At 40.3% G+C, this 25480-nt stretch overlaps 1 protein-coding gene across 3 annotated transcripts in view; it reads left to right on the top strand.

The window, feature by feature from the left end:
• PCSK5 (proprotein convertase subtilisin/kexin type 5) overlaps positions 1 to 25480 on the top strand; it is a 447761-nt gene that overhangs the window by 250710 nt on the left and 171571 nt on the right. For all 3 annotated transcript variants that reach the window (XM_027105664.1, XM_027105665.1, XM_027105666.1), the window contains exons 11-12: positions 15711 to 15828; positions 17729 to 17917. In XM_027105664.1, coding sequence (XP_026961465.1) covers positions 15711 to 15828; positions 17729 to 17917 — 307 coding nt within the window. The remainder of the gene's footprint in view (positions 1 to 15710; positions 15829 to 17728; positions 17918 to 25480) is intronic.

The raw sequence follows: 25480 nt of genomic DNA, 5'->3' as shown, positions 1-25480 counted from the left end.
CATGCAGAATCTAGCAGAGAACCTAAAAAAAAAAAGAATATACATACGTACACATACAGGCACATTTTCTTACAGAAGCCTTTTTGTTTTTTGTTTTAAATAAAACAAACCTCTTGTTTGAGGTTTTGTTTATTGAAAACAAAAGTCTCACTCTGCCTAGTGGTTTGGAGCATGGACCCCAAAGTCAAATAACCTGGGATTGAATCCCAGCTTTGTAAACAAATAAATAGTACATGTGGGAATCCACATACATTCTTAACTTCATTGGACTGAGTTTACATATAATAAAAAGCACCATTTTATTTGTACAAATGTATACGTCTGTGTAAACATCACCGCAATCAAGGTAGAGAACATTTCCATCACCCCACAAAGTTCTTTTGTGCTCTTTCTCATCCTTTATTCCACCCCACAACCCCACCCTTTGCAACCAGTTGATTTTCTGTCACTGTAGATTAGATTGTCTTTTCTAGACTTTCATGTAAATAGAATTCTTTGAAACTGGCTTCTTTCCCTCCATATATTTTTTGAGGTTCATCCATGTCATTAAGTATATGAGGAGTTTAGTGCGTTTTATTACTAAGTAGTATTCCACTATATATATAGGAATGTACCACAATTTGTATCATCCTTCACTTTTTCATGGATAATTTTATTTTTTATTGAGGTATAGTTGATGTACAATATTATATAAGTTACAGGTGTACAACATAGTGATTCACAATTTTTAAAAGCTATACTCCATTTATAATTATTATAAAATATTGGCTACATTCCCTGTGTTGTACAATATATCCTTGTAGCTTATTTATTTCATACATAGAAGTTTGTACCTCCTAATCCCCTACCCCTATCCTACCTCTCCCTCTTTCTCTCCCCCCACTGGTAACTTCTACTTTGTTCTCTATATCTGTGAAACTGTTCTTTTTTGTTATATCCACTAGTTTGTTTTAATTTTTAGGTTCCACATGTAAGTTATATCATACAGTATTTGTCTTTTCTCTGACTTATTTCACTTAGCGTAATACCCTCCTGGTCCGTCCATGTTGTTGCAAATGACAAAATTTTATTCTTTTTTATGGCTGAGTAGTATTCTACTGTATATATGTACCACATATTCTTAATCCATTCATCTGTTGATGGACACTTAGGTTACTTCCATATCTTGACAATTGTAATACTGCTGCTTTGAACATTGGGGTGCATATATCTTTTTGAATTAGTGGTTTGGTTTTTTTGGATATGTGCTCAAGAGTGGAATTATTCATATGATAGTTCTATTTTTAGTTTTTTGAGGAACCTCCATACTGTTTTCCACAGTGGCTACACCAATTTACATTCCCACCAACAGTGTACGAAGGTTCCCCTTCCCCTGGACTATTTCATTGTTTCCAGTTTGGTTGTTATGAGTAACGCTGGTATGAATATTCATGGATAAGTCTCTGTGTGGACAGATTACAACTGTTTAAGCATTACGCAGTCCGAAAGACCTAATTTAAACAGAGGCTTTGAGGAGTAAGGGAATGGTCCAAATGGCTAGCCAGATATAGCGCATTTCAGGCCAGGCATAGAGCAGATACAGAGACTCAATCAAGGAAAAGCTAGGAGGCCATCCATCCTAGCTGGAGTGTGTGGCAAAGGGAAGAATGAGGAAAACAGTATCGTATACAGAATTGAGCACCGTTCTTCCTTCATAGCAGACACTCAGGGAACACGATCATCTACATGTTATGCATCATTCTCATACAACATTTAATGTTGAATTAATAAACAGTTAATATTCTGTTAGAATTTTTGTATGATAAAAATGAAGCACATAGATATATAGATATATAGATATATATATGCATAGATTTGTGGCCATTAAAATGCTGTGTGTAGCTTAGGAATGAAATGAGCTCCACTCTCCCTTGCAGATATGACACTCCTTTATACTCACGTATTTCTTGTAACACTTCTGTCCCCCTCTCTGTAGTTTACTTTATCTAATTTGGGTTCTTATTTCCATTTGCCAGTGATTTTAGTTGATGATTCTGGATAAAGGGTTAACTTCCTTATTTGTCATTTCTCTGCTTTTCTAGAAGACTACTTGGATTTCAAGAAACACTAGATGGGCTGGAATGTTTTGAAAAAAGCATAATCTGCTGATCTGAATGATTTGTTAATGTCATGTACATAACATAGATGAGAAGCATAGATAAATATAATGAGAGGGTGGAAGGTGGTTGAGAACCTTAGAGTTACTCCTGGGAACCAAAACTTGTCTGAAATAGTTTTTAGAGTAGTTAGTTTAAACAGATGTATTATTTTTTCTTTGCATCTCTTGGAGGATTGGGGATTAAAACTGGATGAGACAGCTGTGGTGAAAGGAATGGTCAGGGTAAGGGAGAAGACAGAGGGCCCAGTGTGCAAAAAGGACGGGTATGATGTGATGAGGGAAGTAATTCAGAAGAAACTGAGAGTAATGCTACCTGATTCCTAGAGTTAAGAGTTCTTACTGGATCTGAAAAACTTGTTGGGGCTACTGCATTGATTTGAGAAAGTGAGTTGGATAATAGTAATGACTATCAAGCAAGTCGATTCCAGTTGCTTTGATGTTAGTTTTCTTTTTTAAGCCGATGGTATAAATCCATGGGTCCTATGATATGTGCTAGAAAATGACACGCACAGAAGACACTGACTTGCTAAAATGGATGAAAATGCTCTTGCAGTGATCATTTTCTATCATCTTAGCATGCAATTGTATATTCCTGACCTCAAGGGCTGTGACATTCAGTGAAATTTTTTATCATCTCTTGGTCGCCTTCTAAATGAGGAGAGTTATAGCGCTGGTGTATATAATCATCTTTGCTAAATTCTTTTTTAAAAAAAGAAGACAAAGAAATGCTTTTTGAAACGGGTCTTCAATAAATCCAGGACAAAGGGTGTGGTGATGAGATCGCTTCTTGAAACATGTCAGGCCAGAAACTGTGCTTTGAGAAGACTTCACAAATTTCCTTTGACCCAAGTCTTTTTGTTGCTTATAATTGTTCACCATGACCTTCAGAAAGCCACTTAACTTCCAATATTTGAATTATTTTCACGTACAGTTGTGGTCTTTGTATTTGCCATGTCAATTTTCAGAGCCTTAAAGAAAGCGAGTGACATAATTCTGGTTAGCTTCTTGAGTCGCTGTGAGACTCTCACAGGTAGAGTGACAGAGGCATTTACAGTTTACAAATGCCTTTTTCCCTTTCTTAAGTTTTATGTTAATATTCTTTTTCTTGGCTGTGAAGCAAACTTAGAATCATCTATAGTCCTAGGAAGCTTTATGACTTTTTTGAACCTGCCAGAGCCTGTAGTGTCTATGCTTTCGTAATATACTGTGTGGGACGGTTTTGTCTGGAAATTTTTTGCTTTTCTTTATTTCTTTTGCCTTCAGAAGTGCCTTTACAGCCAAGGTAAAAGATACATGTCCAGCTTTGTTCCAGAGTTCAGTATTGTGCATCTTAGAATCCTAAAACTCGCACTAAATTCCGGCCATATATGACTAAAGAATCAGAGGAGATACCTGAAAATGCAAGAAATGTCTATGATTGTCTGCTAGGGCTGCCACAGTTCATCGCACAGGTTATTAACTGCACAAGGAAATCAGACAAGAGGATTGAGTGGAGACTGAAATCTGGCCTGTCATTTATTCACCAAGCCAAGTGCCCCAGAGTGGGATGATGTCCACCTAAAGAAGGAGGCAGCTGTCTCTAATACACGTAATTCTCACATAGGCAGCCCTGTTGCATAGAATTCTGTTGTAATTTCTCCCACAATTGTCAAAGGCACGGGTATCTTTTAAAAGGCATCTCTCCAGAGATGGTTTTGGTCATTTTAACCTTCATCTATTGCTTCAACCTTGACATTCACAGAACCTTCATTAGCAAAGTTACTGCACTCAAATAGAGTTTTCCAATATCTTTTTCATCACTATCTTTATCACCAACTCTCTAGACACAGTTTGATGCAAAATCTTAGAATTTTGAGTGAGTGTGTAAAGCACAAATCTGTTTCTCTCTTCATATTCTTGCTACATTCTGCCTTATTTTGTGACCAAAAATGATTGAAGCTTCATTAGTTCAAATGTATAATTATTTCATGTGGAGCCAGTAGGAGAAGATTCTTATTTGGGGTGATGAGTCCTTATGAACGTTGATATATGCAGGATGCATGAACACAGGCATGAGGCAGTGGTGAAAAGGACTTTATGTGATGTTCCCATGATTATCATCAAGCTGGCTTGTGGAGGGGCTCCCAACAGACCATCTTTTCTACCGAGGAATAGAGCTTTAAATGTGAAAGGGGGAAATGTGATTGAGGTGCGTAGGAGGAACTCTGTCATTGAAATCAGTACGTGCCTGTCAGTTTGGACTGTGGCATCAGCATTCTGAGCACAGACTGCAGCACTGATTCCCTGTCCTCCATCAAGGACAGGGGGCTCTAAGTTGCTGTGACCATAGTGAGACCATGCCAAATGGGGACTGTTCCAGCTGTGAAAACTGGTTCAGGATCAATAAGATAACCCAAATGAACAAGAGAAAAAGGAGCCTTATTACATCTTTTTAAATTTTCGTAAAGATGGCTTAGCCCATCCTTTTTTTCTATCCAGAGAGATCTTTATATTCATACCAGTGTCTACAATAAAAACCAGACCCAAAGATTCAAAAAGAAATCCTGAAAATTAATCCCACCCTAGTTCTATGCGTAACTTCCTAAGGCTACTGTGTCTACGAAGGTAGTTATACACACCAGGCGATCACTTTGCAGAATCCATCTGGATACATCTTCTGTGACATAAATAGATCCAGACTTTTTTTTTCTTAGAATCTCAATTCAAGCTCTTTACACATGTTGACATCTTGCTAGCCTTAGACATTTCAAAGCAATTAAATTTCTATCACACATCCCAGTAATAGTTTCAACAGGCTTCATTTTATGGTGTTCTACCAGAAGACACGGTACACCCTGAAGTTTCCAGAGCCATCTCTGAAAGAGCCCAAAAGGAGGGTATTGTGATCACTGCTGGATATTAACAAATGGGAAGCTGCTCTTTGCCACTCAATGCCCTTCCTCCATCTGTGCATGACTGGTTAGCTGTAATAAAACAATGGCCTCAGCATGAATATACAATAAAGTATCCTTACCGTATTAACGATATCTTCTCACTCAGGGAAAACCCCGGATAGAAATGACTGAAGAAGGTCATTTCTCAGCAAGAATAGGGGAAAGGGTTATGGGCCAGATGTTAACTTTCCTTCCAAACTCCACATATTTCTTTCTCTGCACACGATATTTTAATGAGTTTTGAAGAAGAGAGCAGTTTTTAATGCAGCTGAATTGCAAAAGGAAGAGAGGATAAAAATGTTCCAGTGTTCATTTGTGATATGTAGATAAATTCCCAAAATGTTCCCCCTGCACCTTTGCTACCTTGTTATTCCAAGGATTTATGATTGATTTGAGTACCGTAGTTGAAAGAAGTCCTGTGTGTCTTACAGACAGTGGTAATCACTGAGTGCATATATAATACATCAAGATTTTGAACACTTGGACTCAAGTCCCAGTGACTTTAGAGTTGTTGGGGTTTTTTTTAATATTCATGAGATAGTTTTTTCAGCTGTAAAATGTGAATAATACTATCTTGCTAGCATTGTTCTACAGATTTCATTAGCTAATATGTAAAAAAAATGCATATGTAAAATATTTTTACCTCCCATACAAAATTTCTTCTAGGTATCTTATTTTGGGAAGCATGCTTGATAAATGCACTTCAATTGTAGATGCGGTAAGATTAGGAAATACATCTCTCAGTGCATTTACTTTTTTCAACATTGTAATTGAGCATGATTCTGTATCTCAGTCAAACACTGATTCTATCCTAACAATGCATAGAATTTAACTCTTTAAGTTATGTGTATCCAAAGAAGGAAATACCTAGACCAACAACCTGTGCTTGAAAAATGAGGGGTGTGCATTTATAGATTAATTGGGAGAACTTTATCTTCTTAAAATATTTTTTAAGAGAAGCAGAAATGTCTTTGGTAGCCCACATGAAAAGACATTGGCATGATCTTCTGTATAAGCAACTTACTTCTTGCGCTTCTGCCACGAGGGACAGGTATTTGTGAATCATACCTACAGAAACTCAGGCCCTATGTTGGAGATACTAGCCTAATTAACCAGGCTTTATCAGCTGGGCTTGTGGTTCTCAGAGTGGTGTCCCTGGACCAACAATATTGGCATCACCTGGGAACTTGTTAGAAATGCAAATTCTGGGCCTTACCTCAAAACTGCTAATCAGTGGGGCTACACAATGTGTGCCCTAACAGGTCCTTTGGGTGACGCACATGCAGGTGTGGGAACCACCGACCCAGGTTATCCACTGTATGCAATGAATTAACTTCTCTTCCAGTGAAATTTGAATGTTGCTAATTGAAATACCATCCTTAGAAGAAATGAAAAACGTGTCTCTCAAATGATTTTTTCTTCTGTAGTTTAGATAAGGAATCCCATGTGTGAAAGGTGCTCTTAAAATATCTCATCTCTTGTCAGTCTCTTAGCCATTTGCTCCCAGCTTCATGCATTTGCCTGTCTGTCAATTGGACCGTACCTTGTGTTTTCAAACTTTGTAACCCCCCTTTTGGAGGGGGAAGAAAACTTTTCCATTATCCTCCTGCCTTAGTTCTGTCCTTCCTTACACAACTAAAAATTCCCAACAAGTAGTCTTATTTAGCTGCTTCCGTTTCCCTACTGTTTAATCCCTCTGTAATTTTCTTCAATCTAGTTTCCACTTCCACCTTTGAAGTGCAATTACTCTTTGAGATTTTCAACGATTTTCTGCATGCCAAACCAGAAGCCTCCTTGTTTTTCTCTAGGATTTCATGCTTTTGATCTACCCAGTCCAGGTCTTTCCTTGCCTTTTGTGATACAAAAATATAGACCCTTTTTTTTTTTTTTTTTTTTTTTTTTGGTAGTACACGGGCCTCTCACTGTTGTGGCCTCTCCGTTAGCGGAGCATAGGCTCCGGACGCGCAGGCCCAGCGGCCACGGCTCACGGGCCCAGCCGCTCCGCGGCATGTGGGATCTTCCCGGACAGGGGCACGAACCCGTGTCCCCTGCATCGGCAGGCGGACTCCCAACCACTGCGCCACCAAGGAAGCCCGCCCCATTCTTCACTGACACTCTCCTGAGTCCTTTCTCTCCCTTCCTTTCACCTGGGCCATTCCTTAAGGTCTGTTGTTTAGAGCAGTCTGGCTCTCTCTCCTTCTCCCCTCGTCTCTCCCCATCTCCTCCCTCCCTTCCTCCCTCCCTCTTACATTCTCTTAATTCCACCTTCACATCCCCACCTTCCTTTAAATGACAAGTACCACCTCCTGACTAAGGATTTTCAGTTCTACCATCTTCAGCATTGACTTCATCCATTACCCACCTAGGATCTCTGCCCAAGGCTCACCTGTGTCATTTAAAACTCAAAACTGCCAAACGGAACTGTCAATTGTCTTTTACAAAACAACTTCTCCCCCAAAGTTACCTCTATCATCAGGGCGTATCCTTCTCTAGATCACCCCGTTTACTCTGACTCAGTACGTATCCTACATAGTGCGAGAGGTGAAATTTCATTGCTCCTTTTCTTATCTGATCTCTTATTTCATTTCACCCCTTCCATAACCCTCTCTGTGGTCTTCCATGCCTGCACCATTGAAGGAACTAGTTCCCCGCCTCAGTCCGTCTGCCATTTCATATCCCATACACCAATGCCAGATCAGTCTTTCTAAAATATTAATTAAATGATGTCATTTCCTTGAATGTTGGCTCCTCCACTACCTCCAGATTAAATCCATCCATGGGGTTCCAGGCCCACACAGGTTTCTTGAGGAAGCCACCGTTCCAAATATCTCATTCCTTTCCCCATGAATTATACCTCCATGAATCCACATCTTAGTCTAGGATATAAGAACCATCTCAAGTATTTCTTCTTCTAAGAGAATATGCAGCCTTCATTAGTGGCCTATTTTTCTGAGATTTTACAGAAATTTCCTTATTATTGTCCCTTATTTGAGTTTTATGTAAATGAAAAGGAGTGTTCATGAGAAGCCTTATATAATGCTTGAAACTTAGAAAGATAAGTGTTAGCTTTCTTCCCAATCAGAAGATGACATTCCCAGCCGCAAGGAATAATTTCTTCTATGTGTCACTCTTTGTAGTTTGCCAACCATCATATCAGCAGTGGGTAATGGCTTCATATCGGGTGAGCCATGGATGTTTGGTGTAGTTAGATGAAATAACCATACCTTTGCAACCTCTATTAACTACAGAGTATGAAAATACACTCACTTGAAATAAATATCAACCAGATTTTCTATGCCATTCTTTTATGAGAATTTAAGGAAAAAAGCAAAAGTAAACGACAATTAAATGAAGAGTTATCTAAAATAATATGAATAATTCACAAATAAGAATTTTTGACTGCTGGCTCATTAAGATCCCAGTCTGGTAATTGTTTATCCAAGTTATGGACCAAGAAGATCTAGGCTGGGGAGCTATATGGTCAGTCTAATCTTCAATTAGCTTTTACCCAAAGGCCCTTGTAGTACATTTTTTATTTTGTTCTCATCTCTGTCCAAACAATCTTAGTTTCCTAAAAGCAAGCACAGCATCTATGCTTGTATGCCCAGGAATACATGGCTAAGTTTCCCCAAGGTGGTAAAATAGTTTTCCTACCTCCATTCAAGAAATACTAGTCAATTACCTTAAGCAAATTACTTGCCCATTATGACCACCACGTTGGAAGCAAACAAAAGAATGGCCAGAGAAAAGGAGCAAAGAATGTGACATGTTTATCTTTTCTTAATGCCCTTAAGGGAAGGCAGGCATATCTCCTTAACTCTGTAAATTTTAAAAGATTAGAATAAATATGTACTTTATATATGCATATATAATAAATTGTGTACATATAAATCATGTATAATGAAGTACATTGTACATGGAGGAGAAGAACTCAGCAGTGGTTTCCTAAACTCTTTTTACTTCGTCTCTGTAATGATGAGCCTGTCTGACTACCTGTAGCTGCTAACCAAACACATCCTGAGGGGCGCTTTCAAGTGCAGACCCCGCAGACAGCCAAGTATCAATGTCTGGAAACTTTCCACATGCAAGTCCTCGGTAGTGCTGGTGATGGCTGGCATCTTTGGATCCGGCTGGAGTTGTTAGTAGAGCCTGTGATTTTAGGAAAAGCAAAGGAAAGCTGGAAACAAACTATGCAAAGTAAGGCAATAAGGCAGGTGCTGGATGCAAGGTTTTCCTGCCCCCAGGGAGTCTGCATCTTGTAGGAAGAGGCAGAAGAAGGCGCTGCAACTAGAGTTCTGATTCTCTAAGAAGCTTATGTGCCTTTCACACTGAAATTTAAAGGGTATGTAATGAAGAGATAGATGTCTGAGTAAGGAAAGAGAAGAAAAGGCTAATTCTGCAAGCATCCTGGCTTTCATCTATCGAGATGTTTAAGTGTAGAAGTGCTGACATAGGAGACGGAAGAGTATTACTTTCTGCCTCTTCATGTTTATAAATCTTACATTTTATGTTTTCGTATTTAGCTGTTTATTTCCACTTTAAAAGAAGCAGTACTGAAGCACTTACATTATACATGTGCAATGGGGTGCGTTGCACACCCTCTGCTTATTCTGCACGTTTGGTCTGGCTTGATTAGTAGGTGCAGGAGGCACACGGTCTCTGGTGGGAGCAGTTATTTCAGAACAGGTGGTTCAGCACATTGAGGATCAAAGAACCCAAAGGTGCGAGGACTCTGACAGCTGCAGGAGCTCTCTGATCTCAGTCGGAGTTTCAACCCCACCCTGCAGATCAGGCAGCCCCCCTCAAGACAGGAATTTGCATTTTGCATAACGACCTCTCAGTCTGGTGGTTTACCCTTAGGTATCAATAGAATAGCAACAGCCTGACTGATGGCAGAAGACACCCCACTGTCACGGTTGGCATCCAGTTCTCCCGCAGTCCACTCTCTTCCCCTTATTTCCTACTAAGTAGACTGCTAATGCCCATCCCCCGCTGACCACTCACCCCACACGCTGGGGCTGCTGGTTTCCTCGCTGCGCCAAAGAACCACACCCAGACCTGATGATTATTTAACTGGGAGGTTCCATCCTGGCACCTGGTTGTCCTCCCTGCATCTCCACCTCACTGAATCTGATGTGGACACCAAAGCCCAGTCCAAATATCACCTTCCCTTCTTGGGTCATCTTACCTGACTCCAAATCGCAGCTAACATTTATTGAGTACTTTGTGTAGAGCAGGCTCTAGTAGTTGCTTTACATCCATTGTCTTTTTTACTGATTTCTTACTCTTTTGAAGTCTTTTTACACTTACACGGTGACTACGCAGTTATCGCTTTTACTTGTTTCTTAGTGAAATCATAGAGTTATTCTTGTCTCATCTCCTGCTGGCCTGAGAACACATAGCAGTTTCTGTTTCTTTTGGAACCTCATTGTTTTGAATACGTAGTGGGTGCTCCAAGCCCCACGAGTGATATCATAATTAATGGTATAAATTCTTAGCTTCTATTGGCGAAGTGTATTGAAATTGACCCTTTCTAAGAATTGAATAATTAAACCTAATTTATCAACCATCTTTTATATTTTGATGATCCCGTGCATCTCAACAAATACAAGTTCAGGATGCCCATATGTCTTCTAGTTACTGGATTATTGATATTAAAAGATGTGAGAGCTCTGTGCCACCCCATAAGAGCATCACCTTACTCCCTTGGTTCCACGTGGGGTAGCCACTCTCTTGGTTTGTCCATGAATGAAGGCTTTCCCCGGGACACAGGATTTCAGTGCTAAAACCAGGACACCTCTGGGTAAACCTAGGCATTTGGTTGTGTTAGTCATAAGAAACGATTTCCCCAGTGGAAGAAATTGGCTGTACTTTTATATTAAATGCTCAGGAATGGATAGCTGTCACTTAGTTGTATTTTTTTCAGTCACAGGCAAAATTTTTAATCTCTCATAGGCAACTTGGATGGCTTTTGTTGTTGTTTGCCCTACTTTACACTGGATGCTACATAGCATTGTCTGTACATCTGACAGCTGGTAGCAGAAAGCCTTACTTCAGGAACCTCAGAAACTTAAAAAAAAAAAATCACACACACAACTTTTTCCAATCAATTACTTTAGTATATAGTGAGTGCTTTACTAGTAGCCATTTTAGAGTTATGAAATATGTATTCAGTATGGTATTTTTCTAAAAACGATTTAAAATAGCTGGCATCAGCAAGGATGTCCGCTAAGAGAGATAGAAGTACACCAAATTTCCCTGGTTATAGCTTCCTGTGCCCGAAACTTCTAATTTTTCTTTTCCTACTGAGCTTTCTAACTTTTCTTCAGAACTGACTTTTTTAGGTCTCATAGCTAGCACTGTGGTCTAAATTAAGTGTATCTGCTTTTGAACTTTGCAACTGTTCACTTGCGTATTTAATGATTCGCTCCTCTTGGCACTTCTGGTCTCATCAGAAGATGGAAATATACCTGCCGGAGAACATTATCTATTTTCCTGCCTTCTCTCGGCCATCTGACTAGTCCAAGCAGGGAAGCTTTTGGATTACTTGGCATAAAAACTAGTTAAACTTCTGGCGCCAGGCAGCTCCACTTTTCGGAACTTATCTGCAGAAACAGTCATGCCGCCTAATGGAACAAATATAACGCTAAGCAAGTTTTTCAGATTCCCTTTATTAACCTCGTTCAGCATCATTCTACCAAGAGATAAATGTACTTTCTGAAATACATGTCTTAACTGTGCTCCGAGATCTTTAGTTAATCTATATACATGCTTTGTTCCCTCCACGTCTTTCTAAATATTGAATTCAAAGAATTTTGTATTTGGCACAGTGCTTGCACAGAGAGGTCCCACTTGATCATCACGAAGTTACTTTCAGGCTCAGGATTTGCTCTGATCTTGGCATGAGAAACGTGCATAGATAAAACTATTTGAGTTATGGAATGGCCATATCACAACCAGTTGTTTGCTGGTATATTTGCTATACAGGTAATCATAAATTTTAAAAATAGGAATATTGGCTCTATACTTGAATACATTTTGAGTATTAATGATGACTTTATAGTAGTCAGTCACAAAAAGAACAGAGCTCCTAATTCCCCCTTACAATTCTCCTAAAAACACTTTATGCCACTTGGTGAATTACAGAAAATTTCTCTAATCAGTTACATTCATTCACTTCACAAATACATATGGAACCTCATCTCTAAGCCAGCTGTTCTGCAGCCACTGTAAGAAATCATACTCCATGGGGCACGGTAACAGTGGTAACAGTGTGATGGGCAAGGCTTGACTCAAATGGTTGACTCAAACAGAACAGTGTTTCTGAATTTATAGCTAATTTTAGAATGTGAAACTTTATATTATATAAAAAATTATCAGAAAAATGACTAGTGCTCCCATACCATTTAATGGCTTGTTTCCCTGTTGACACCGTGTTTTGAAGGAGTTTATCTGCCCAACACATTCATTGTGTAATTATCTTCTCATTAGTATTTGCCAAAAACCAAACAAATAACTGCCAATCAGAATACACAGAGTTGATATATTGTCAGCACCGCCCCCCCCAAAAAAAGAAGAAATAAATTTATTTCATTTTTTTCTTAGACTGTGTATCACGATTGTGGGCAGATACACAATTTCAGGTATCTTAAACTAATTTAAATTTCTGAAAAGCTCCGTTACTGATTCAATGGACTTCAATGATCTCTTCTGATTCCCTCATTTATTAATATTTTATTAATATACACTTTTCTCTCTGTTGACCTGCCAGTCTGTAGTTTTACTGCAGCTACTCAGCCTCTGTTCTGAGCACCTCCTTTGAGTGTTGCGTGAACAGACCTTGTCTCTGGAGGGTAGGAACTGAATCGGAAACCGAAACAAATTTACGGCCTTCATAAAGACTCAAGGTGCTTTTCTACTTAACTCGAGTGGTTGTTTAACAGTCGTGAAGTGTTTGTTGTATTTGATGACTCTGTGTGTTAATTTATGTCCTAAAGGTTAAGTTGACAGTTATTGGGGGTGGGGTGTGGGGAGGTAGGGAACAGCAGCGTGCACAGCTGAGCTGGGGCCCAGGCACCCACTCTGTAGACTATTCAAAGCCCTTACCCTCCCCAGGCCCCCACTTACCCTCTTCCCTACTCCCCTCATATCAATCAAATCTCTTATCTCATTTCCCTAAACTGAGACTAAGTGATAAATTGTACGGGTTTAAAAGCGCTTGACGCTAGTCTGGGGATATTCGTGCACCATGCAGAGTCAGCCTAGTATTGTGTCTTCGGCAATCATTTCAATTCCTCCAGGGAAAGAAAATACCTTAGAGTATTCATGATGAAATGATATAGACTATGGTTAAGTGATAAGTGACAACATAGGATTTATATGAACTTTAACAAAAGCTCTCCACAACTTCGTTTCCTTAAGCCCAAATTTGACATTTCTCCTCTATTATGTGGGTTACTTTGTATCTTTTTTAATTAAGGCGGCAAGCTTACCTCACATAATACTATATAAATAAAACTAAATAGAATTTTTAGTAGCATTTACCGACTTGTGATGAGTTCTATTTTATTCTTTTCTGGATGTATTTACAAGTTTTTACAATGAACATACATTACTTTTTAATCAAGAAAAAAATCACTTATAATAAAAGTTACAAAAGTACATGTATAAAAATCCTAAATATATCCTTGCCATAGCAAAGTACTTTTATTCTGTTTTATTCAGTATGTCCTGTCTGGCTGAGTATCTGATATAATAATGAGCACTTCCATTTGTATAGTTCTTTACACAGATTTTCTCATATAGGATATATAATAATAATCAATTTAGTAATGGTGATGGGATAGATAATAATATCCCCACACAAGGAAATTGTGGGTTAGATATTTTATCTTGTTTGCCAAAAGTTATATGATCAGCCAATAGCAGAAATGGAGCAGTATTTCTGAATCCTAGCACAATTTTCCTTTTTATATGCTGTAATTTCCTCCCATGTGTGTAAAGTTCTGCTCACTTCCATGAAACAGATAAAGACATATAAGTCCTAGTTCCTACCATCAAGCAGTTTCTAATACATTTGGGGTAAAAAGACATGCTGACAGAGAGTTAATTAGCAATTCAATAGATGACACAGGTAAAAAGTGCAGTGCATAATACAGTGCCTGGCACGTATAGAAGGCACTCAAGAAATGTTGGATAGGTGGATGGATGCATGGACGGATGGATGAATGGATGGCTGGCTAGATGGGCAGAAGGGCAGATGGATTGACAAATTCATTAAAGTTATGGGTCTAGAAAGGAGAAAATTCACTCATCACAGATGGTTGAAATTCAGTAAATGTCTATTGACTTTTATTGGTCAGAGACTATTTCAAGAAGGAGAAGATAGACTAGCTAGGCCTTCAGGAACTTAGAAGAGTAGAGTTTGACTCTGCAGAGAGGATGAGTGAGGGAACTGCAGGCCGAGGGCTCAGCATGAGCAAAGGCAGTGAGGCAGAAAGAGCAAGATATGACTGGGACTGCAGAGGAGTGACTGACCTTGCTAACGCAGAAGGTTTGGTGAGGAGGTTGTTTTGAAAGTAGAATGGGACTGTATCATAGAATATCTTGAATTTCAAGCCGAAGTATTTAAATAATCCATAAGCACGGGCATCTCTAGACATTTCTGCATAAAGTAATTCATGTCATAAGGAAATGTTTTAGGCAATAAACCTGGTCGAAGTAGGACTCTGTGTTAAATATAAAGATATGAGAGAGTTTAATGCAAGGTGGAGATTTTAAGCATTCAGCTGGGATTTTAAAGTATTTTTAGAAAGAGCTGCAAATGTAGATCTCACTGTATCATCATTAAAATATTCCTATATGTAATTGAAACTTCTGAGACAGTTACGTCAAATTTAGCTTTAGATCAATAGGTATTTCTCATTGAGAGCTAAAAGTTTATAACATTCGAGGATAAGAAGCTGGCATAAAAGTCTAGAGGCCTCCAGATATTTCATGCATGAAGTTTAATAAATTTTTCATATGCCAGAGGAAAGATAATAATTTATGTCTTGCAGGATTTTCAACCAAAATACTAGATAGGTCAGAAAATTTGTATTTTTGAAGTTGTATACACTTCTCTTTAAACCTACTCATTATTTTATCTTACAAAATTGGTGATGTTATCACTTGAATACAAGTGGTTAACAGTGAGGCCTGGGAGTAAATCTGTGTGGGTTAGAATTTGGCTCAACCACTGAATTGCTGGTCAATCTTAGCCTAGTTTCTCTGTTTCCTCAGTTTTCTCATCCATGAATAATAATAATAGCACTAACATCTTAAGATTGTTGGGAGAATTAAACGTAAACATATGGACTAGTGCCTGCCATGTAGTAACAATTCATAAATGGTAGTCATGTTACTAGTTATAGAACATATTCAATGAATAATATGCATTCATCTTATTTTCTTGTGATTGTTTACTTGTTTTATTTGTTTTTTTAATCATTGCTAGAAAGAAAGCTTGGCTCCCGTAGGGTTGCGTCTGGGTTTTCTACTGTGTGAAAGTATAACTCAACATATATGGCCTAGGTTGCTGCTAACTACGGTAAAGCTGACCAACTTCTTGCCTTCTGTAGTGAGCCATCTCTACGGATTTGGACTGATGGATGCGGAAGCCATGGTGATGGAGGCGGAGAAGTGGACCACTGTTCCCCAGCAGCACGTGTGTGTGGAGAGCACAGACCGGCAAATCAAGTAATGTTTGCTGCAAGCAGACAGCATGACAGCGCCCTAAAAGAGATTAGGCCAGTGCAGATATCTTGAGACAGCCCTGTGTTGCACATGGAAACTAGAAACTTGTGTAGTATTTTTCTAATGTAATTATAAAATTCTAATAGAATGTCTTAAGACCCTAAGCCATTAAATACACACTAGTATAACCCAAGGATCCTTAAAAGAAAAACGTACCTTACAAGGGGGTGGGGGGGGGGGACCCTTACAGATGGGCATTCTTCAAGTTTCTACTCTGTCAACATTTCTAATCGGTGGTAGAAGTGTTCCCCATATTTTATGGTAGAAATATTCCCCATAAGTTGGTGTACTCCCAAAACTAAACCTTATGTTCTGGAAACTTAACTGCACACCATGTAGTTCTCTGAAGATTGATGCAGGATGCCCAGTAAAAGAGATTGCAGTTTACTCAGCTTCCAGGGCCTCGTCCCCTGTTTCAGCCTCACACACTTGGAGGCTGTGCTGATTGGATTCATCAAGTGATAGTGAAGTCTCTCCTAGGCGCTGAATCCGAAGAATAGGATTTATTTTAGTGATTTTATTAGTAATTTGCTTTCAGCTTTCTTTTTAGAGAGTTAGCTCGGAAAAATACGTAAGAACTTTGGTTTGTAATAAAACTAGAGCCATTATCATTCTTGAGGAACTTGTTAGGAAGCAGAAATAAGTGGACTAAGTTTTTTTTTTCCCCATTCTACCCATTTGTGGCAAAGAATAAGAGAAAAAAAAAAAAGAAGTAAAAAGTTAACCGGTATTTACTGAGCTCTTACTACAGGTCAAGCCAAGTGTTAGAAACAATGTGTTTTCTTCTTAAAACTTTATAACAACTTGGGTATTATTCCCTTTTGACAAAGGAGGAAATGGGATCAAATGGAATAATTGTTTATTCATTCACAAATTCATTTACCAATTCAGCAACAATTTTTCTTGCTATCAAGCACTTACTGGCTATCAAGCACTGGGCTAGATAATTAGGGATAGAAACCGGAATAAGAAATGCTTCCTGCCCTTGTGGAGCTTACAGTCTAGCGGGGGAGTCAAACCAAAATAATATAATAAGTAGATCATTACAAATGACAATAAGCGAATGCTGATAATAAAAGGGGTAGTAAATAAAAGGTGGGAACATGTTTTTCCTATGGTTCAGTGACCATCTTAGAGAGTGAAATTTAAGCTTTGACTATGAAAGAAGAGTCAGCCATAGGAACAGCAGCAAAAAAGCACTAGAGGCAGAGTAGTGTATGCAAAGTGGCTAAGGTAAACTTGAATTATCCCAGAACTTGAACCAATGCTAGTGTGGCTGGAACCCAGTGTTCAAGGGGCACAGTGGCACAGGAGGAAGCTAGTGAAGAAGACAGGAGCCTGTAGGCAAGCGGAAGAGTGTGCGCTTGGCTTATAGAGAAAGGAAATGGTAGACCAGGGATTTGAATCAAGGTCATAGTCATCCCCAAGCCTCCACTGTACCACAGTACCCTATACTGGTGGTTCACAAAGTGGATTCCACAGATCAGCAACATCCCTATCGCCTGGGAACTTGTTGGAAAGGCATATTCTTGTGACCCACCCCAGCCTTACTGAATCAGACACTCCAGCACCAGGGCCCAGCGATCTATCTGAACAAGATTGATATCCACTACCTGCATGAAGATAAAAGAACCTTCATTCCTCCTTTCCTCTCACTTGCACCTTTCCCACCCTAACTAGGGTTACTCCCTTAAACGACCTAATCATTTGGGTAATGACACTGTGTCCCTTAGTCTCCAGCGACCACGGCTTGCATTGCATCACGCGGTCCTTCCAGGCCTGCAGGCTCACGCAGCCGAGCTCTGCCTCGTGCTCTGCTCAAACCCCCTTCTCTCTGTTGCAGGACAGTTCGGCCCAACAGTGCGGTGCGCTCCGTCTACAAAGCGTCGGGCTGCTCCGACAATCCCAACCACCACGTCAGCTACCTGGAACACGTAGTTGTGCGCATCACCATCACCCACCCCAGGAGGGGAGACCTGGCCATCTACCTGACCTCGCCCTCAGGAACCAGGTCCCAGCTTTTGGCCAACAGGTACAGACATGGCCCCTGACCGCCAGTGTGCGGGGGTCACGATGACGCCCAGCGACTCTTTCAGCTCAAAAAAGTCCGCTGTGCTTTATTTTTTATTTTTTCAGAAGTCGAGGATTGTGCATGTACATATATTGTAGGATCATGATTTTCTATACAATTTTTAACGGTTACTTTCCATTTACAGTTATTACAAAATATTGGCTGTAGTCCCTGTGTGGTACGGATAATCCGTGAGCCTATCATATACCCAATAATTTGTACCTCCCACTCCCCAACCCATATATTACCTCTCCTACCCCGTCCACTAGTTTGTTCTCTAAATCTGTGAGTCTGCTTCTTTTTTTGTTATATTCACTAGTTTATTGTAGTTTTAGATTCCACATGTAAGTTATATCATACAGTATTTGTCTTTCTCTGACTTATTTCACTTAGTGTAATGCTCTCCAAGTTCAACCATGTTGCTGCAAATGGCAAAAATTTCATTCTTTTTTATGGCTGAGTAGTATTCCATTGTGTGTGTGTGTGTGTGTGTGTGTGTGTGTGTGTGTGTGTGTGCGCGCCACAGCTTCTTTATCCATTCCTCTGTTGATGGACACTTAAGTTGCTTCCATATCTTGGCTATTGTGAATAGTGCTGCTCTGAACATCGGGGTGTATATATCTTTTCAAATAACAACCTGATTAAAAGATAGGCAGAAGAACTGAACAGACATTTTTCAGGCAGAAGAACTGAATAGACATTTTTCCAAAGAGGAAATGCAGATGGCCAACAGGTACATGAAAAGATGCTCAACACTGCTAATCATCAGAGGAAATGCAAATCAAAAGCACAATGAGATATCTCCTCACACCTGTCAAAATGGCCACCATCAAAAAGAACACACGTAACAGATGTTGGTGAGGGTGTGGAGAAAAGGGAATCCTTGTATACTGTTGGTGGGAATGTCAGTTGGTGCAGCCACTGTGGAAAACAGTATGTAGGTTTCTCAAAAAAACTAAAAACAGAACTACCGTATGACCCAGCAATTCCGCTCCTGGGTATAAATCAAAAAAAAAAAAAACCCCAAAGACATTAATTCAAAAATATACAGCTGTTCTTTAATTTCTTACTACCCTAAAAACTGGGTGGGGCCGGGGGGAGCGCCACTTACACATCATGATGGGATGGTCATAGCTCTCACTGCCCACACATAAACAGAGAGTGCAAAGCCGCCTAGGATCTGTAGGCATGGAACAGTATAACATTTAAGAGTTGGGTAATAGTAAAAGGATGCTGCAGAAAAATTGAGGGCCACCTGTTGTTCTTTATCCTATAAAAGAAGTGCAGAACACTAAATCCTTAGGCCTCTGAGATGCCCTCCCCTGCCCTTAAGTGTCTGCTGGCATTTGTTACAGATTAACTGAATGCTCTTGCCAGAGCACTTTCCAAAGTTAAAGGAAATTCTATTTGTTTTAAAACAGGTTTTGGCAGATTTTTTTCTACAAAGATTCAGTTAGTAAATGTTTTGAGCTTTGCAGGCCATGTGTTTATTGCCACTACTCAACTCTGCCATTAGAGTGCAAAAGCCACTGTAAACAATATAAATGAATGTGTATGGCTGTGTTCCAATAACAACTTTATTTACACAAACAGCCTAAGGGCTGGATTTGGTTTGAGGACTGACTGTAGTTTGCTAACCACTGTTTTAAAGGTTGGCCCTTTAGTCTTTATTGGCCAAGAGGGCACTTACTTTTTCTTAGTAGCCTCTTCCTTTCCCCATACTTCCTCCAAACATTTCTCCAGCAGGTAATTGTATTGCCAGGATCCTGCTGAAAGGCCAGAATGTTCTAACACAAGTTTTCTTTTGCTTCACTGGCTTTTCAAGTGGTTGAGAGCATGGGTGGGGGATACTTGTCAACAAGTGGGACCAGATGGGGAAATGTCAGATTGCCTTATACACCCCATTCCCATTATGGTTCTAAAATACAAGCCACAGCCAAAAGCCTGTAAGTTTCTTTCATTTGATGTTTCTCTCCAAGAGGAACATTTAATAGGGGCAAAAACCTTATTGTCAAAGGCCTATGCAGTCCAAATGAAAGCCAACCTCTTATGTTGACACAGCCGCCTGTCCACATGCCAGGTGTCCACAGCAGTAGTGATCTCTGTTAGGACAATGACAAGATGCCAGACGAGTTGAGAGGCCAAGGCCAGTGCAAGCCTGCAGAGCTGAAAGTCAGACTGAGGAATTACCAGTTGCTTTTCAAAATCTCCAACCTCATCTGCTGTAGGACAGTGAGAAAAACAGAGAGCAGTAGCACTTCTTGGTGACAGTGACTAGGAGTACAGATTCCAGAGTCTTTCACTGCATTTTATTTCTGTGTGCAGAAGTCTTCTTGTGTTTGTCTTTAAAACCTAATGTCTTCTGTTAGGGCATAGGGAAACCTGGGCTTCGTACTCTATGAAGCGCAGTTTGCCAGGTTAAGGGTATGCAGGTGCAAGGAACTAAAGGATGCTTTGGTATCTCAGTCGCTGGGCACGCCCTCCTCCCTCCACAGACAGGGGTCTCAGCTGCCGCCAGGTCATCGCTGCTACCTGCCTGAGGCTTCTCTCCAGCGAGCAAGGCCTGCAGATGCCCAATTCTATGATTAATGGAGGTCACACCAGCTGTTGTTACCAAAACCAGGGAAGACCTTTTTCTTGATGTTCTTTTTTTCTTTACTGCTGTGCATTTGCATTGAACTTGAAGTATCCAGGTGATCCCTGGTGAAGTACGAAGGTTGGCTTCACACATGTGCAGCTCTTCTCCCTGGAGCCCCCTCGGTTGTAGAAAAACAGTCCCTCCACAGTTGCTGTTTGCTTGGAAAACTCAGTGCCTTCAGCCTTTCTGGGCTCTTCCTGCATATTTCAGTATTTCTTGTTGGCTTCCCTGGAAATGACTTCAGTGAGGAAACTTGTGAGCTGGGGAGCTGTGGGTTGCATCACAGGCATTTGGTGGATTACAGTGTCGCTGGCTTCAGTCTTGCATGCATTCTTCAACAGCAGACATCCGCTTTGCTCTTTGCAAAGTGCTGATTGCCAAAGTGCTACATGACTTGTGTCAGAGAAAAGAAACAGGCATTTCACATGCTCGGTGACCGATCTTGGCGGTTTACTTTAGCCTCTCCCATCATTACCTCCTGGGAATAAGATCTGCACTCAGAGTGCACTTCTTGGTCTGGAGCATTTCTTAAAGTGCTCTTCTTTTGTCTGTCTTCCATCTCAGTGCTGAAAATAAGTAGCCACCCCAGAAAAGGTAGACAAATTTGAGTGGACGGAGGGGACTGGAGGCACCGAGAGATGTAAACAGATGTTATGAATTCATTTGTCCATAGCTCCCCAAAAACACTGCTTTCAGCATCTGACCCTTTAATTGTAAAACAGCTACACCTGGTCCCAAAGCCACGTCTGCCCACCTTCCAGGGCCTGGCTCCCCTGTCCTTGTTGTACTTGATGCTAGTAGCATCCCTCCTACTGAGGCAGCTAAGGGAAGACCGTTTCCTTTGGCATCTTTTCCTTCTGGCATATTCCAAAGCTTTCATTTTATGAGAGGAAATCTCTACTCAGAACTTCCCAGTCTCTCACCTCATGACAAGGAATCCTCATGTCCTCTCACCTTGGCCCTGTTTCAAATCACATTCCTAGGATTGGGAACTGAAGGCAAGAAGCATCGACAAGGGGGTGGGCAGGGTGTGAAGGGAAGGTCTGCTTTGCTCCTGGTGACCTTCCTGTTGGCCTGCAGGGCAGTGATACCTTTCCTCAAGGAAAAGGCGATGAGGTCAGGGTTTAGAAGGGATTTGTATGGCAGAGATTTTTTTTTTAATTTATTTTTTTTATTGAAGTATAGTTGATTCACAACGTTGTGTTAATTTCTGCTGTACAGCAAAGTGATTCATTTATACATATACATATATTCTTTTTCATATTCTTTTCCATTATGTTTTATCACAGGATATTGAATGTAGTTCCCTGTGCTGTTAGAGTAAGAACTCGTTGTTTATCAGTTCTATGTGTAATAGTTTGCATCTGCTAACCCCAAACTCTCAGTCCTAATCCATCCCTCCCCCACTCCCTCCCCCCTTGGCAACCACAAGTCTGTTCTCTATGTCTGTGAGTCTGTTTCTGTTTCATAGGTAGGTTCATTTGTGTCATATTTTAGATTCCACATGTAAGTGATATCATATGGTGTTTGTCTTTCTCTTTCTGACTTACTTCACTTAGTATGATACTCTCTAGTTGCATCCATGTTGCTGCAAATGGCACAATTTTGTTCTTTTTTATGGCTGAGTAGTATTCCATTGTATACATGTACCACATCTTCTTGATCCATTCATCTGTGGATGGACATTTAGGTTGTTTCCTTGACTTGGCTATTGTGAATAGTGCTGCTATGAACATAGGGGTGCATGTATCTTTTCAAATTATAGTATTGTCCAGATATATGCCCAGGAGTGTGATTGCTAGATCATATGGTAGCTCTGTTTTTAGTTTTCTGAGGACGCTCCCTACTGTTTTCCATAGTGGCTGCACCAATTTACATTCCCACCAACAGTGTAGCAGGGTTCCCTTTTCTCCACACCCTCTCCAGCATTTGTTACTTGTAGACTTTTTAATTATGGCTATTCTGAGTGGTGTGAGGTGGTACCTCCTTGTAGTTTTGATTTGAATTTCTCTAATAATTTGCTACGTTGAGCATCTTTGCATGTGCCTATTGGCCATCTGTATGTCTTCTTTGGAGAAATGTGTATTTAAGGTCTTCTGCCCATTTTTCGATTGGGTTATTTATTATTTGTTGTTGAGTTGTATGAGCTGTTTGTATATTTTGGAAATTAAGCCCTTGTCGGTCACATTATTTGCAAATATTTTCTCCCATTCCATATGTTGTCTTTTCATTTTGTTTATGGTTTCCTTTACTATACAAAAGCTTGTAAGTTTGATTAGGTCCCATTTGTGGTTTTTTTGTTTTTATTTCTATTGCCTTGGGAGACTGACCTAAGAAAACACTGGTATTATGATTTATGTCAGAGAATGTTTTGCCTATGATCTCTTCTAGGAGTTTTATGGTGTCATGTCTTATGTTTAAGTCTTTAAGCCATGTTGAGTTTATTTTTGTGTATGGTGTGAGGGTGTGTTGTAACTTCATTGATTTACATGCAGCTGTCCGCCTTTCCCAACACCACTTACTGAAGAGATTCTTTTTCCCAGCATATATTCTTGCCTCTTTTGTCGAAGATTAATTGACCATAGGTGTGTGGCTTTATTTCTGGGCTCTCTGTTCTGTTCCACTGACGTATATGTCTGTTTTTGTGCCTGTACCACACTGTGTTGATTACTGTAGCTTTGTAGTATTGTCTGAAGTCTGGGAGGGTTGTGCCTCCAGCTTTGTTCTTTTTCCTCAGGATTGCTTTGGCAATTCTGGGTCTTTTATGGTTCCATATAAATTTTAGGATTATTCTAGTTCTGTGAAAAATGTCATGGGTAATTTGACACTGTATTAAATCAGTGATGTATTTAATACAGGTGTATTAAATCTGTAGATTGCTTTAGATAGCATGGCCATTTTAACAATATTAATTCTTCCAATCCAAAAGCATGGGATATCTTTACATTTCTTTGAATCTTTAATTTCCTTTATTAATGTTTTATAGTTCTCAGCATATACATCTTTCACCTCCTTGGTCAACTTTATTCCTAAGTATTTTATTTGTGTGTCAGAGATTATTAATGAGGGCAATAAATAGTTCCCCTGTTGGACACTTATCTTTCTTTGAAAGAAGTCAAGATTTCTGAGGAGGACCACGTAAAGCAAAGAACACTGCGCAGTTAAAAGACAGGAATTCTGAAAGGTTTAAAACACACAGTTTTCCTAGTGGGGTCATTTGAGATGAAGAGGTACAGCTGTGGTGGCAAAGAGTCGTCCCCATTTGATCCCTCCTGTTTCTCCATGAGGCAGAACTCTTCACAGTGGCCTGTGCACTGGCTGCTGTGAGAAGGAAGGATGCTGAGATTCAGCTCAGACTCAGAATCCGAGGCTCACTTGGCATCATCTCCCCTTAATGATGCAAAAACTAGACATACAGACAAGGAGAATAAACTAGGAAGGAAGCTGAGAGGACAGCAACTCCCGTGCATTATTACCTTCATTTCAGTATTGACAAAATCTGTGTCCTGGTCTTGGGACCAGAAAATGCTATCCATAACAGTAAATTCCCAAAAGAAAGGGGTCATGGTCAGCTTTCCAGAAGTCCACATTTTCCTAAACTTTCCAGTAAGGAGTGTCTTCAACATTGCTTATGCCCTCACCATGACAATTCCTAGGGAACTGGTTTTCAGCGAGGTCGTTGAAGATGTTGTCATTGTGGGCCGTCTGGAGCCCCTCAGTGCTTCCCTGTCCTGGCTGCCGGGCACTGGCTGGAACTCCTGTGGAGAACAGCTGTTCCAGGAAGCACGGTCTACCCGAGCATCTGCAGGTGCTGAGCCCTGGAAGGCACTCAGCAGCGTTCAGCTAGTCGAGCTCGAGCTGCATGCCCCATTAGCCCAGCAGGCAACCCCCGCACGCCCCCGCCCCCGTGGCAGGCCAGGTTGATGGTTTAGTGGGTGGGAGCCCCGAGTAAACAGAGGCATCCTGGAATGGACAGTTAGTGCCTTCTCTTCCCTTTGTTTTCTCCTGTCTTCCCACCCTTCTGCTCCTCCTTCTGGCCTGTTCACCCTGCCTAACAAAAAAACAAACTGAATAATCGACACAAATGCTTTCCTTCTAGGGGGACTGTGGGGATCTGGCATGGGTAGGGGCAATCAGGTGGGCTTGGGTCCCTTTAAAACAGATACAAGAGCAACTCTAGATGTAAGCCTTTATACGACCACATGTTCAAATTCTGCTTGCCTACATATTTTCCAACAAAAAGCTTATCCCATCAGATTCTTCCTTCAACTGCATTTGTTAGAATTATGAAAACCTGGCTTTTTTTTCTTCCCCTAAATACACCCCCTTTCCCCAATTCATTGAGTTTTCGATTTAGTTTAGCTGTATTGGCTCTCTGTTCCAAATTTTGGCCTCTGACTGAAAGCTGAAACTTTGCCTCCCTTTCTAAATTTGATTACAGATGAGTATCTCTGCTTCTAATTATGGTCTTAAGTAGAAAGAAGGTACACTTTCTCGTCTGCACAACCTATAGGGTTCTATAATTAACTGTGTTTAACTGGTGTTTCTATTTGAATATTTTTGTCCCTGCCCAAATGTTCAATGACAGACTACTGACATTTTGTAAAGTGTCCTGCTGTATAAATGTATGTGTGACTTGCAGAATTACACTTTTGCTGTGGAAGTTTTACATTCCAGTAAGGCCTCACCATGAGAATAACCCTCTTCCTTTATTCAAGAGAAGGTACAGCCTTTGGAGCTTAGAGCTGGGGTTGTCTTGATTTCACCCATTTTTACGTTCGACTTTGGAAAAGTGATTCTTTCATCTAGAAAACAGACATAGTAGTATCTGCCTCACAGGGTTGTTACAAGTACTGAATAACGTACAGCAAGCTCCTAGCATAGTA

This window comes from Aethalodelphis obliquidens, unplaced genomic scaffold, assembly GCF_003676395.1.
Source record: "Aethalodelphis obliquidens isolate GAN/ISIS:26980383/991018 unplaced genomic scaffold, ASM367639v1 scaffold7, whole genome shotgun sequence".
NCBI classification, from domain to species: Eukaryota; Metazoa; Chordata; class Mammalia; order Artiodactyla; family Delphinidae; genus Aethalodelphis; species Aethalodelphis obliquidens.
This window is presented reverse-complemented; position numbering and strand designations above follow the sequence as displayed.